The 12,023-nt window shown below is 37.0% G+C and overlaps 1 protein-coding gene across 21 annotated transcripts in view; it reads right to left on the bottom strand.

Moving 5' to 3' along the window:
• The window catches only part of PICALM (phosphatidylinositol binding clathrin assembly protein), a 103,412-nt gene that overhangs the window by 53,055 nt on the left and 38,334 nt on the right, over positions 1-12,023 (bottom strand). For all 21 annotated transcript variants that reach the window (XR_003257874.1, XM_026091797.1, XM_026091782.1 and 18 more), the window contains exons 7-12: positions 11,168-11,274; positions 9,933-9,974; positions 9,140-9,225; positions 7,752-7,875; positions 7,259-7,395; positions 4,414-4,514 (exon numbers count right to left, since the gene is read on the bottom strand). Coding sequence is in view for 20 of the 21 variants with exons in the window: in XM_026091797.1 (XP_025947582.1) it covers positions 4,414-4,514; positions 7,259-7,395; positions 7,752-7,875; positions 9,140-9,225; positions 9,933-9,974; positions 11,168-11,274 (597 nt within the window). In the remaining variant the exon portion in view is untranslated. The remainder of the gene's footprint in view (positions 1-4,413; positions 4,515-7,258; positions 7,396-7,751; positions 7,876-9,139; positions 9,226-9,932; positions 9,975-11,167; positions 11,275-12,023) is intronic.

Raw genomic sequence — 12,023 nt, 5'->3', positions numbered from 1 at the left:
GAGCTAAGAATACACTGAGGTACCATGATAACAGCACATTGCTCACTGCTCGTAGCATCATCAGCAACAAAATTGTTATAGATATGCCATTAGCTGCAAGTAGAGTCTCTCCTCTTCAAGGGACAACAGTCAGCGAGCAATCCAATGCTCCTTACTAAAGACTGTTGTCAGACAGTACAGAGGAAGGAGGAAAACATGAGTTTATGTGAGTGACTTCCAGAGATATATAGGAGAGTCCCAAGTYTTCTTGGGGAGGGATATCATTGCCGAGCTACAATATTCTTATACGCCAAGATCCAGTAAATAATTAAGATAGGAGGGGCAGCTAGAATCAAATCACTTACTGAGAAAAAGCAGTGTGGTTTAGCTGCCTGGTTTCATTGCACATGAATCTTAAGTGAAAACTCCCTAATGAGATTAGCAAGAGTTTTATGTAGCCCCTTACATGGCTTTGTATTATCACAGTGCTAGAACTGCAATTTACTATTCTGGGCAATGCCACTGGACTGGACTGTCTGAATAACAGCTGTGAGAGAGATTCCTTAAGTACTTCCGTTTCTAGAACTTCCCCCCCGCCTCCAACTTTGCTGGGCAGATTACCGATTTCATCCACAGCTCTTGCAAATACTGCCACAATGCAGCTAGCAGCTTCAAGCTGCAAGTTATATTTCCCTGCCCAAATCCGACCACTTGGTTCTTAGCTATAAATCCCATGCAACTTGATAAGAGGTGGCCTTCAGTCACCTGTAAGCCCTAAAGAACATGAAAATTTGAAGCCATAAATGCAGTTTTCTTTGCAGTCTTATATCTGCTTTGATTTTCTGTAAGCTCAAGGTATCTTACACAATGAAGAGCTGACTCTTCTCCCAGATTGCTTGGCTACGTCTCAAGAATAAGTGAAGTAGTTTATAAGTCATTCAATTGGCAGAATGAAAACAGCCAACGCTGAGTAAAGGATAAGCACCATATATTAATACTGTATTGTAAGATACAACAGCAGTATGATATCTCGTATTGTCTTGTGTATTTTTTAAAGGCTAATATTACTACCTACTGCACTTGTGGACATGCCAATCATCTGCCACTGACTCCTTGCTTACAGGTACTGCTTATAGTTGTTTTCTGCTACGAATGCTATTTTGGAAGCTGTAGAACAACCAGATCTGACAATAAGATAGGTCAGTTTATCCATCAAACAGTTCATCCTTGCTGTTTCGGTTGCTGCTTCACATTCTTCTGATTCTACTGATTTTCCTTATAACTGACACAAAATCCAAAAATAGACAGCTCAAGCTGTGATTATTTCCCAGCGGACCTATTTGTTTCGGTTCCGAAGTTTAGGTACAAATTGGTAACTGGCAAATATACGAACTCAAATACAGCAGGCATGGTCTTCAAACAACTCAGACAAACAACTCTGATAAAACAATATGAAAAAAGTTAAAAAAGAACAAAGAAAGTTTTGCTATATTTTCTTGAAACTACTATCCACCGGAATTATTTTACATGTGCACTCCACAGGAAAATTACCAGATACCCTCTGTTCTCAAATTCCAAAGCTGGATATGGAATTTCATGTGTTTTGACTAGCAGGACAACACAATACAACTCTAAGTTTATAAGAGCATTGTGATATTCTAATGCGTTTTCAGATTCTCCGCAAGTCTGTCTCCTGATATACTGGTTCTAGCCAGCGTATTCAGTTTTGTCTGGGTCTCAAAARTTTCCAAAGCTCATAAGAAAGGCAACTGAAAAAAATGAATTGGGTTTGGGTAATTTATATCCTGGCATACACAGATTAAGAAATTGCTGTCTCTCCTGACAGTAGTTCCTCAAATTTTCTAAGGCCGAAGCCCATCCTTGAACATGCAGAGCATCTGTTTGCAYCAGTGGGAATCACTCTGCACCTTCAGGTTATAATTAGCCATTAATGATTCAGGTGTGTTTAAAATAGTCATTTGAATTTTGCAAACTCCTACCTTTAGCATTTTACCTGGGAGAACAATGACAAAGCATTTCTCCCTGTGACAACTCTTACAGCTTGAAAAAAAGTAAATTGAAAATACACAATTACATAACTCAACACATTCTCTGGGAGTCTTTAACCTCCTGAGCATTAAGGTTTTTTGAAGCAGAAATTTAAAGGAAGCAACCCAAATATAATGCCCTTGTAACAGTTCAATCTGCCATTACACTCCGAAGATTTGCTGCGCAAAATTATTSAATAGTAACTAATTCTAGGCTTACATTCCATCGCAAGTCAATTTGTACCCGGTTTGATGCTCTTCTCAAAGTCACCGTATACACCAAATACAAACACCATCATGTCAGAAAATTACCTAAGGGAGGGATGCTGTGCAGTGGTTAGAGCACAGGACTGGAAACAGCTCAGGTTCCATTCTTGGCTCTGCCACTGACTTGCCGTATGACTTCAGACAAGTCAGTTAATTGCTCAGATTTCCCCATCTGTAAAACGTGGAAAGCACTTCTTATCTACCTCACCTATGTGAAGTGAGTGTTCATGGTTTGTAAAACTGATTTTTTTTTCTTTCTTTTTTTGGAAGAAAGGTAAGGCAAAAATAGTGATCCCAGAATCTTAACTAAACTTCAGCAGACAATCTGAAATCTTCACGATTAGTTAAATCTTAGAAGTTTTTAGAAATGTATCAATAGTAAGCAGATACATCAATGACTAAAGAATTTTTACCAGGAATAATTCATAACACTGGAAAAAAGACAGACTTTCTGGCTGAATTTCAGGTTGTAAATAAAGAAATACTAGATTGTGACATGACCTTTGTGAAGACGGTAACTTTCCCTTCTATTCACCCCCCCATGAGATAATTAAGATGAGCTGAAACAGAAGATATATTCCAGAAAGCAGACAAGATGAACTAAAACATCTTTCTCCACTTCTAAATGCTAAGCCTCTTCGACATTGAAATTTGTATGCATAACTTGATACACTCTCCACTGCATCCTTCTCGAAAAGATGCTCTGATCAGCAAAATTAAAGGACAAGGTAAACTACTTTTATTCACTTTTTGAAGCTATGACATRAATTAATATTGCCCCATCACTCAAAATTCTGTGCAACTTCCCTACAAACAAATGCGGAAAGGTACACAGAGTGCAAGGACACAAAAATAAATAGAAAAGTAGAATACATACATCGCTTATTATGAAGATGTTAGCTAACCAGAAAGATGTTTGGAAAAGCTATAGCTCATAAAATAAAATAGTGAAGGAAAACTTCAGAAAACAGTATCATTCCAACACCTATGAGACTTTCTGATGCCAGCAACTCCATTTTTACATCACAAAAGAAAGTATTTTAGCAAGCTTCCGATTTACAGAAAACAGCCTGGAAGTAGCCACACAGTTCCAAAGTTCACTATTTTACTAAGTGCCATTAATGTAGAAAAGTAAAAAGAAACACCTTAAAGACATTAGTAATCCTCCACCAGTGTAACCAACAGCGCAAGCAACCAGTATCTGCTACCTATACCCACAGTATTCCAGAACATTGCAAAGCAGCAAAGAAAAAGTGGAAGCTTTGAGTACATGACTAATGCTCTAATAGCGCTTGAATGAATAATCTGGCTAACGACTTTCGAGAATACTCTTGCCTCGCCTCCCTGGTTTTACAGACTTGCCTGCATCAGTAAGATCATCTAACATTCATTCAGTTCCTCCTTGCAGCAAAAGCAGAATGCTAATCTGGCTACTCTGAAAAAAAGTGTCAGGGGGGAAAGTTCTTTTTTAACTTCATCTCTTCACTTACAGATCCAGCACAGCTGTTTTCTAATTTGTTTCTGTAGTTAAATGACAGTTTATCCAAAATCCTCTGCTATATTTCAAAGAGGTGCCTTTGTTTTCAATATGTAATTCTTGATTTTTTTTTTAAACTTTCTATGTGTATTTGCCAAGCAATTGCCTCCTTTCCCAGTTCTCTATTACTACCTGCAACATTGTTAACTTGTTTTAGACCAAAAAAGTAAAGTCTGTGCATTTAAAAATTCTGTACTCAAGTTCAGTATGCCACATGGGCTGACAGACATCATCACAGAACTATGACTTCTCACAGATAAGTTCCTCTAGCTTGCTACATGACTCGCTTCTGAGGAGAATAATTATGAGGTTGACTCAGTCAACAATTAAGTACATTTTTACCAATTATTCTCCTATCAAAACCCTTTGTAATCACCTCAGGCATCTGCATTATTTTAATCTGTACCTGGATTTGATTTTTTCCATTCCCTTGATCCACTCATAGCTTGTCTTTGCTGAATTCAACATAAGGTTTCCAGTAAATTTTCTGTTTTTAAGGAATAAACAGCCCATACACTAGGAGAAACATTCAGGGGAGTAGAGCCATAAGAACTAGAACCACATCCAATTTACAGTCCTTACCTCCCCAGGTACTTCCTACTTGTGGAGCAGCAGATATAGGATGCACAGATGGATGAAAAGTTGGCTGCAAATCAAGCAGATCATTTGGCAGCTTTGATGTGCTATAAAGACAAATTAAGATAACTGTTTGAACGTCATGAAATAATTTTCAATACAAGGAAAATGCTAACAACTGGCAACCACTACAAAAGCTTTGCTACACATTTAATGGATATGACTAAGCTAAATCAAGAAAGTTTGCTGAACTCTACATTTTTAGTTTTATAGAAAAGAAATTAATTTAGCAAGTTAAGTTCTCTGTCATGCTAAGTGACTTCTGCCAAAGCTGTCTAAGACTCAAACATAATCAGCCATCTCAACCTCCTCTAACCCCAGGGCTAGAGCATCTTAAGTTCAGTGATCTTCAACAGCTTGTAAAAGAATTTTATGAAACCACTAAAGTATGTTAAAACTAGAGTAATGGAATTTTTTGTAATGGGTTCCACCACCAAAATGTCACACCTAAATTCCACAACTCATACATCTTTCCACTTTCAACCACTGTTGAGAAATTGCCTCACATCTACCACCTATTACAGATTTCTTTTTTGGGGGGGTGGGGGGGTATAAGAAGCCTTCAGACACTTTGCCAACTGGTATACTGAGACTGAGTCATGTGGATGACAATTCATTTAAATGCATCTTTTAGACTACTAAAAAGTAAACCGAAGTCCAAGAACATCATACAAAAATGAAAAGTGAAATCTGAAAAGTGAAATACAACTACTGCAATGACTTCAAGAATCAAACAGGAACAATTARATTGCTTTGTAAAGTGTTAACTTCATACTTCAAATTCCCCTTGAAAAAAAATGGGAGCATTGGCCTCTGCCCAGAACTTTCACTAGCACGTTAAATAAACCAGAACTTGCACACGTGTCTGCCACACAACCCTAGGTACATGATATGGATATTTAGTTGATACTTGAAGCAATGACATGTGAGATTTTAAAGTTAATCTATGTAACACAGTATGACACCGTCATGAATAATTATTTTTTGTATTTATTACATGATCATCATTATGGACAGAAGCCAAATCACTGTAGCATCCAAGCACCTTTCAAAATGACACTGTGACAAGAGCCTAATGGTCTGAGGAACAACCCCAGAAGGGACATTCTAGATCACTGCGCAATCTGTTGCAGATCCTATCACTCATATCATCCAGGTTTTAATATCCCATTTCAACAGGGACTGAAATCATATTTTGCAACCACTGCTAAAAAGCATCATGGTCTGGGCACAGCCCTCTAATGTGAATATTGGACCCATGATGACTTTCAGGTAAAGCTTGTTCAAGGTATGATAGGGATTACAGGACACGTTCCATCAATAGCAAGAAACTCAATTCATGACTCAACAAATCCATTTCAGGTTCACAGGAGCTTCTGCTGTAATCCATTTGTTTGATCCTAAGAGCCATACTRCCAGCAACTGTTTTTAAAGATGAAGACAAATTAGCATTTGTTTTTTTGAAAAGATATCAAATCCTAAAGGATTCTTGCAGACTACCAGCACACTGGAAATACCTCATATGGAACACATTCCAGTACTTCAAAATAGAAGAAAAGCGAGATTTCTGATTTGCAAGTATTTTTTTGCGAAAAAACAGAGTACACTGCAGAATCCTACTAAAGCAGATAAAGTAAATTAAAAAGCTTTTCAGCTGCTGCTAATGTCTCCACAATGTAGCACCTCTGGCTGTTTAAAAAAGCTTTACCAGAATCCTATGTTTCAGACCTCTTAAGAAGCACGATCAGAGCATGATCACATAACTCAAAGTTACAAGTTCAATCTGACCATTTCAAATATTTGGGCCTCTAACAAACAACATTAAAAAAAAAATTTTATAAAGTCTTTCAGTTACTAACACTGCCAGATTCTCTAGCTCATGACACAGATTCTGTTTTTTACAAATTATCTATTTTCTACATCCTTGGTGTCAAGTAATTTCCTACAACCATTTTCTAATGGAAAAAGCAGGCTACYGAAGTGCAGACTACTTTAAGAACAGCAGAAAGTAAAAGGGGGCAAGTAGATTCTTATGTAAGCTCTAAGGGGACAAGTAAGCATTCCTTCACTAGATTTAGGATGAAATCCAAACCAAAATATGCTTCTGGAAAGCCATTTCCTTCTTCTATACTGACAAAAGCACTGCACTCTTATTATTTGACTGGTATTTTACAGAAGGAGCTCACACTCTCATATCAACAGTTCCTGCTAGTCAAAGATCAGGATTAGTGTGGAGTACTCTTGCCCCATCCTCGCAAGTCCTTGCAGACAGATGTTCCAGAYGCAGCTTGGACTGCAAAATTTGCCTCTACTCTTTCCAACCTTGTTTCAAGCTTCCCTTTTACTAAAAAATCTACCAAGAAGATTTGTTACMACTCTGCTTTTAAATACCTAGAAGTGCAACATAAAGTTCAGCATTACCTTTAAGACCTCCCATACCAAACATTTATTTGACTTTTCCCAAATTACCTTGAAAGGTTCTTTGGGACAAGGCATGTATGCTTTCCAGTTCCAACTGATGGCTCACATGCTAAGAACAGCTGCAAGGGCTGTCAACAGTTGGCTCTTATCAGAAACTAAACTGTAAAGGGAGGATGAAAACACACTTTCTATGTTGTTATTCACTGCAATAGGATATTTTTCCCCCCATCAACTTTATCAAAAAATATCACTTCTTATAAAYGAACTCTACACAGAAACAACCTTCTCCGAAGCAAGCTCCGCAGCAGACACTTAGAGGAAACGTCAGCTGCAGCCCATCTCAGAACGAAGCAGCACTATTGAAACATACCTGTYTGAAGAACTTGGAGTAGAAAAAATATCAATGGCTGGTGTAGTCATTATGCTTCCTGCTGCAGTYGACACAGGAGAAGCTGCAGTTGTTAACGAGGTATGCGGTTTCTTTGCAAGTTCTTTTAGACGCTGTTCCTGTTGAGAAAATGAGCTGGCATAAGAAATCCAGCGACTTTTGTGTATATGACATTGGAGTTAAGTAAAACAAAACGGAAGAATTCATTGTACTTATTCCACATAGTAAAGTGTCACTTGCATATAAAAGATAATTTACAAGAGTCAGTGATGCCATATATCTTTCAGAAACTGTTTTAACAGACTGTTTACAAGTTGTACGATATATGTACATAGGATCCTACTTCCAGTCCTTGCCCACAATACACGTTCAGTATGAATAATCCTGGCTCTTCCCCTGCTCCCCTAAGAATTTTCATAAGCTATCAGTAAGAGCATAGAAACAGTATTTTCAATTAAAAACCCAGTATGCCTACCTTTAAAGCTTTTAAACGAGCCTGCTCTTCCTCTAACGCAGCTTGTTTTTCCCTTTCATCAACTTTTGTGAGGGACAGGCCAGTGCTTGCAAGGGAAGAGACTGCATTGGAAAGGGTGGTAGCCCTAAAGTAATTGGACAGGAGAAAAGCCAGCTGTTAATAGGTTACACGTGATAGGAACATATAGAAAATAATTTACCTGTATCCACCCTCCTGCCCAGTTTCCTTCTGAACTCTTTAAGATACTGGTTATAGAGTTTATCTTGCCCTGTACAACAAAGTGGTAAACAATACACTGCATGAACTGCAAAATAAAAATTCCAAGTAATCATGCTATCTCCTCTCTTGTGTTATTGGATTTCAGGTCCCCCCCCTTAAATGTTTGTGCTCCAAGTTGCACCACAAAAATTCACATTTGAAGCTTTGTTCTTTTCCTATGAAACTATTTAAACTATGAAACTATTTAAAACAAGGTGGTGTATTTGTAGATGCACAGGAATCTCTGATTATCTAGGCTCTAATTCATGGTGCYGCTAATTTAATAGGTTTAAGAGACTATTAATGAAACAAGTATACCCCAGAGCAGAAGTTTGCAAGAGGATGCAAAAAGATACATAAAATAAAAACTTAATTTTCAAAACAAGCTAATAACCTTACAAAAAAATCAAATAATCAGAAAAGTAGCTAAGTGTTGCTAAACCCTAAAATTGTCACTATCATAACAGCATATTGGGTGCATTATGACATCCCTCGTTTAAACATGTGATAAAGAAATGCTATTTAACTTTGCTAGTCTTCTGCCCCCCAGTATTATGCGTTTTTTATTTAAACATAATAATGTCAGTTGCCTAGAGGATTTCTTTACATTTCACTTTGCATTTTAGCAAACGCTCAAAATCAGCAAATGTCTTTTACCACATACTTTTATCACTTTATTCCACCATTACTTTAAACATCAATTCTGAATTTAAGGATTTCTGGAAGCATTTTCTTCCTTCTGAGAAAAAGGAATTAAAGTTAATAGAATCTAAGGCCATTCATAAGTTGTGTGCTTTATACAATCTAATTATTACCATAAAATGAAGATTCCCAGGCAGTAAGTGAAAACACCCTTAGTTTCTCTTCAAAAGTTCAAGATCAGATCTTACACTTTTAACTACTGTTCTAAAGGAAGCGTTTGCAACTCTGGATTCTAGTTCTGTTGATCTGGAAGAAGCTGTCTTAAATACTCAACAAGAAATATGATAACTGGCTACTCCAGCATTGCTAATGCAATACAATCTTCATTGCAATAGAACCTACACAAACCTTAGTTTATGATGGAATCCCAAAATAATGGATTTAACATTTGATTCAGCAATTGTTTAAAAGAACAAGGGCATAGGCACCTGCTTGCAGCTGTGGAATCTTTGATTTTCTTTCCTTCAAGAGAAGCTAAATGTTGTTCCAGAGCATCAAGAAGGCTACTCGGTGCCTGAAAAAACATCAGGAAACAGATATGAAGAATCGAAGACAAAGTTACGACTTTAACAGACTGCAACTAAAGGATAACTAGCGCAGCAGCTCCGCATACTGACAACATGCTTTGGCATCCAGTATATATTTAATTATTTGAAATATCAAGTGATGTAGTCTCATCACTACCTTACTGATAATGAGCCAATATGACACAGAGTAAGTACTGAAATATATCAAGAGATGTTAAAGAGAAACAGCTACGAAAGAGCAGACAATTGGAAGCAGTCAATATTTCCAAGATACTAAGAAGGAAATTGTGCCTAAAGTCATTTCTACATGCATACTCTGCACAGTGACCTTCACAAGTGATTTAAATAGGCATGCAGCCAAAAAACCAAGTTTGCTAAAAATCATAGCTCCATAACATCATATAAAAGCTTCATTATGTGAACTCACAGACACAAGTTGTGTCTTCAAGCATGATGGAAATTAACTTGACTGAAAATCAATTAGAGTATGACAAAAATGATCTGTAATACTTTACAATAAGATCATTGCATATGAAAGCCAGGCTCTGACAGGGGTTGGATTTAATCACAGACTTTGAAACAACCTGGTGACAACATATGCAAGAGTGCTTGTGTATGCCACAATAGCAAGTTTTTCTGATTATGCAACCCCCAAACGGACATGCACTGACAAATGCGTAATAGGTTTATCTACCTGGGAGAGATCTGGTATGTCTCCTCTGTCAATCCCAACTTGCTGTAAGAAGACAAAAGAACTTTAGAACCTGTTTGCATTTGTTAAAGGCAGAGATGCTCAAAAAGCAAACAACATGAAGATGAACTCATGCAAAAGCACAAGCCTTTGTGTGCACATTTTAAATCTCCACAATTTGGACTCTAAAWTGGTTGGTTATAATAAATTCTTCTTTTAAATGTATAAATGTTTGAAGTAGGCTTGGTATAGAGATATTTTAACAGATACCAAACACTAATTGCCTTAGAAACAAGAAGTACCAAGTGCTTCAGAATTATGAATTAGAGAACTTTGTCTATCACATAATTTATGGGATARGTTATCAGAACTATTGATATACAGCATCTGTTTGCTAAAACAAAGCACCTTTAAAGCTTTTTGAAGCAGCTTTACTTAACAGCTATTGCTCTTTCCTAAAGAGCATATCAGATATAAAACGCTGTGCAGTGTGAATGWACATTTTTACAATAGAAAGATAAACACTACCCACTCAAAGGACAGAGAAAATGAACCAAGCTTTACTATCATAACATTTTGCATAAAGTCATAAGTRACTTAAGAAAAGCAGAATAAGTACAGAAGCACAACTCACCTGAGAAATTACGTAATGCTAGGACATTATTTCAACAATGCTTCAGAAACAAATATGTAACAAGCTAGATAAATTAAAAAATGTTTGGCAAAGTAACTGATTTTTCTTCTATGCTGGCAAATCCTTGTACAAACATATCTATAGGAGCTAGCCAGGGCACAGCTTCAAAACCAAATACTACAATATATTCAGTTACTTGTCTCAATTTCTTATTTGTTAAGCTGTTATTTCATCTAAGACTTAACATGGCAGGATAAGGGGTTTCAAACGAGACTACAGCTAGAACCATAAAAAGAAGAACATCACACAGTTACTTTCCTTGTTTACAGTAAGGTTCTTTTTCAAAGATTGCCCACAATTACTATGTAACAGGGAAATAATAAAATACCTATTTATATGTCCTTCTTAAGCATAAGATAAACTAGTAAATATTTTRTTTTCTACACAGTCCCCAAATGAACTAATCACCAGGGTAGAGACTGGTAAAAATGACCCTTGTTGGAAATGAAATCAGATGGACTGAAACAGTATCTGTTTTATCAGAAAATAAGCACTTTATAAGAGGTTTCAGATGAAGGGCAAAGTTTGGCTGACTGAGGTTTACCTCTGCAACTTTGAGGAACTCTGAGATCCGTGTCATTCTAGTGAGGAACTTTTTATATATATCAAGGCCTTCCTTGCACTGGTTCTTTTTCATATCAAAGTATTTTTCTATAAACAGTAAAAAATATTCACATTAAATAAGAATTTAAGCATCCTGCATTGTTATCTGTATATATTTCCAAGTAAAAGTATATACAAGATGACAAACAAAACATTTTCAGATTTTTGTCATGTTAACTGTGGAAATCCCACTCTGTCAATCATGAGCTACCAATACACACACAGTTACACCTTACCTGCCAGGTACTAGATGTCACATAAGCATAAGCACCCTAGCAGGGACAGATTACCCAGAGAGATGTAAATTCATTCTCTCGGAAAAAAGTTTACAATGTAACAGTCACAAGCCTACTCTATTCCAACAGCCACATATCAGGCAAGGCATCTGGATAACCTCTGCAAGACTGATGCTCTTGTTACAGTCTGATCTACAACGAAGAGCAACAGGTTACAAAACACTGAGTGCTGAAAGCCTATTTCCATATAAAGCGTCACTCAAAACAGGCATCAAAGCAACTGAAGACGAGTTCTTATTACTGAGGCAAAACAACTAGACAGTGGCTTGAGATTAGAAGCATGACTGTCCTTCACTGACTAATCCTGGATTTCACTTTCCACATTGAAAGCACTGGGTAATAACAACAAGTAGATAGCTGTACCCAATCACAGAATACAACTAAATCAAACCCACAGGATATTTTCACCTTAGTTTTATTATTTGCAGGTGTAGATTTCCCTATGCCTCCATTGTGGGCAAGTGAAAGAGCCTGAAGCCTGAATTTGTAATTTCCCCCAGT

Source organism: Apteryx rowi, unplaced genomic scaffold (assembly GCF_003343035.1).
Source record: "Apteryx rowi isolate R43461 unplaced genomic scaffold, aptRow1 scaffold_925, whole genome shotgun sequence".
Taxonomy (NCBI): domain Eukaryota; kingdom Metazoa; phylum Chordata; class Aves; order Apterygiformes; family Apterygidae; genus Apteryx; species Apteryx rowi.
This window is presented reverse-complemented; position numbering and strand designations above follow the sequence as displayed.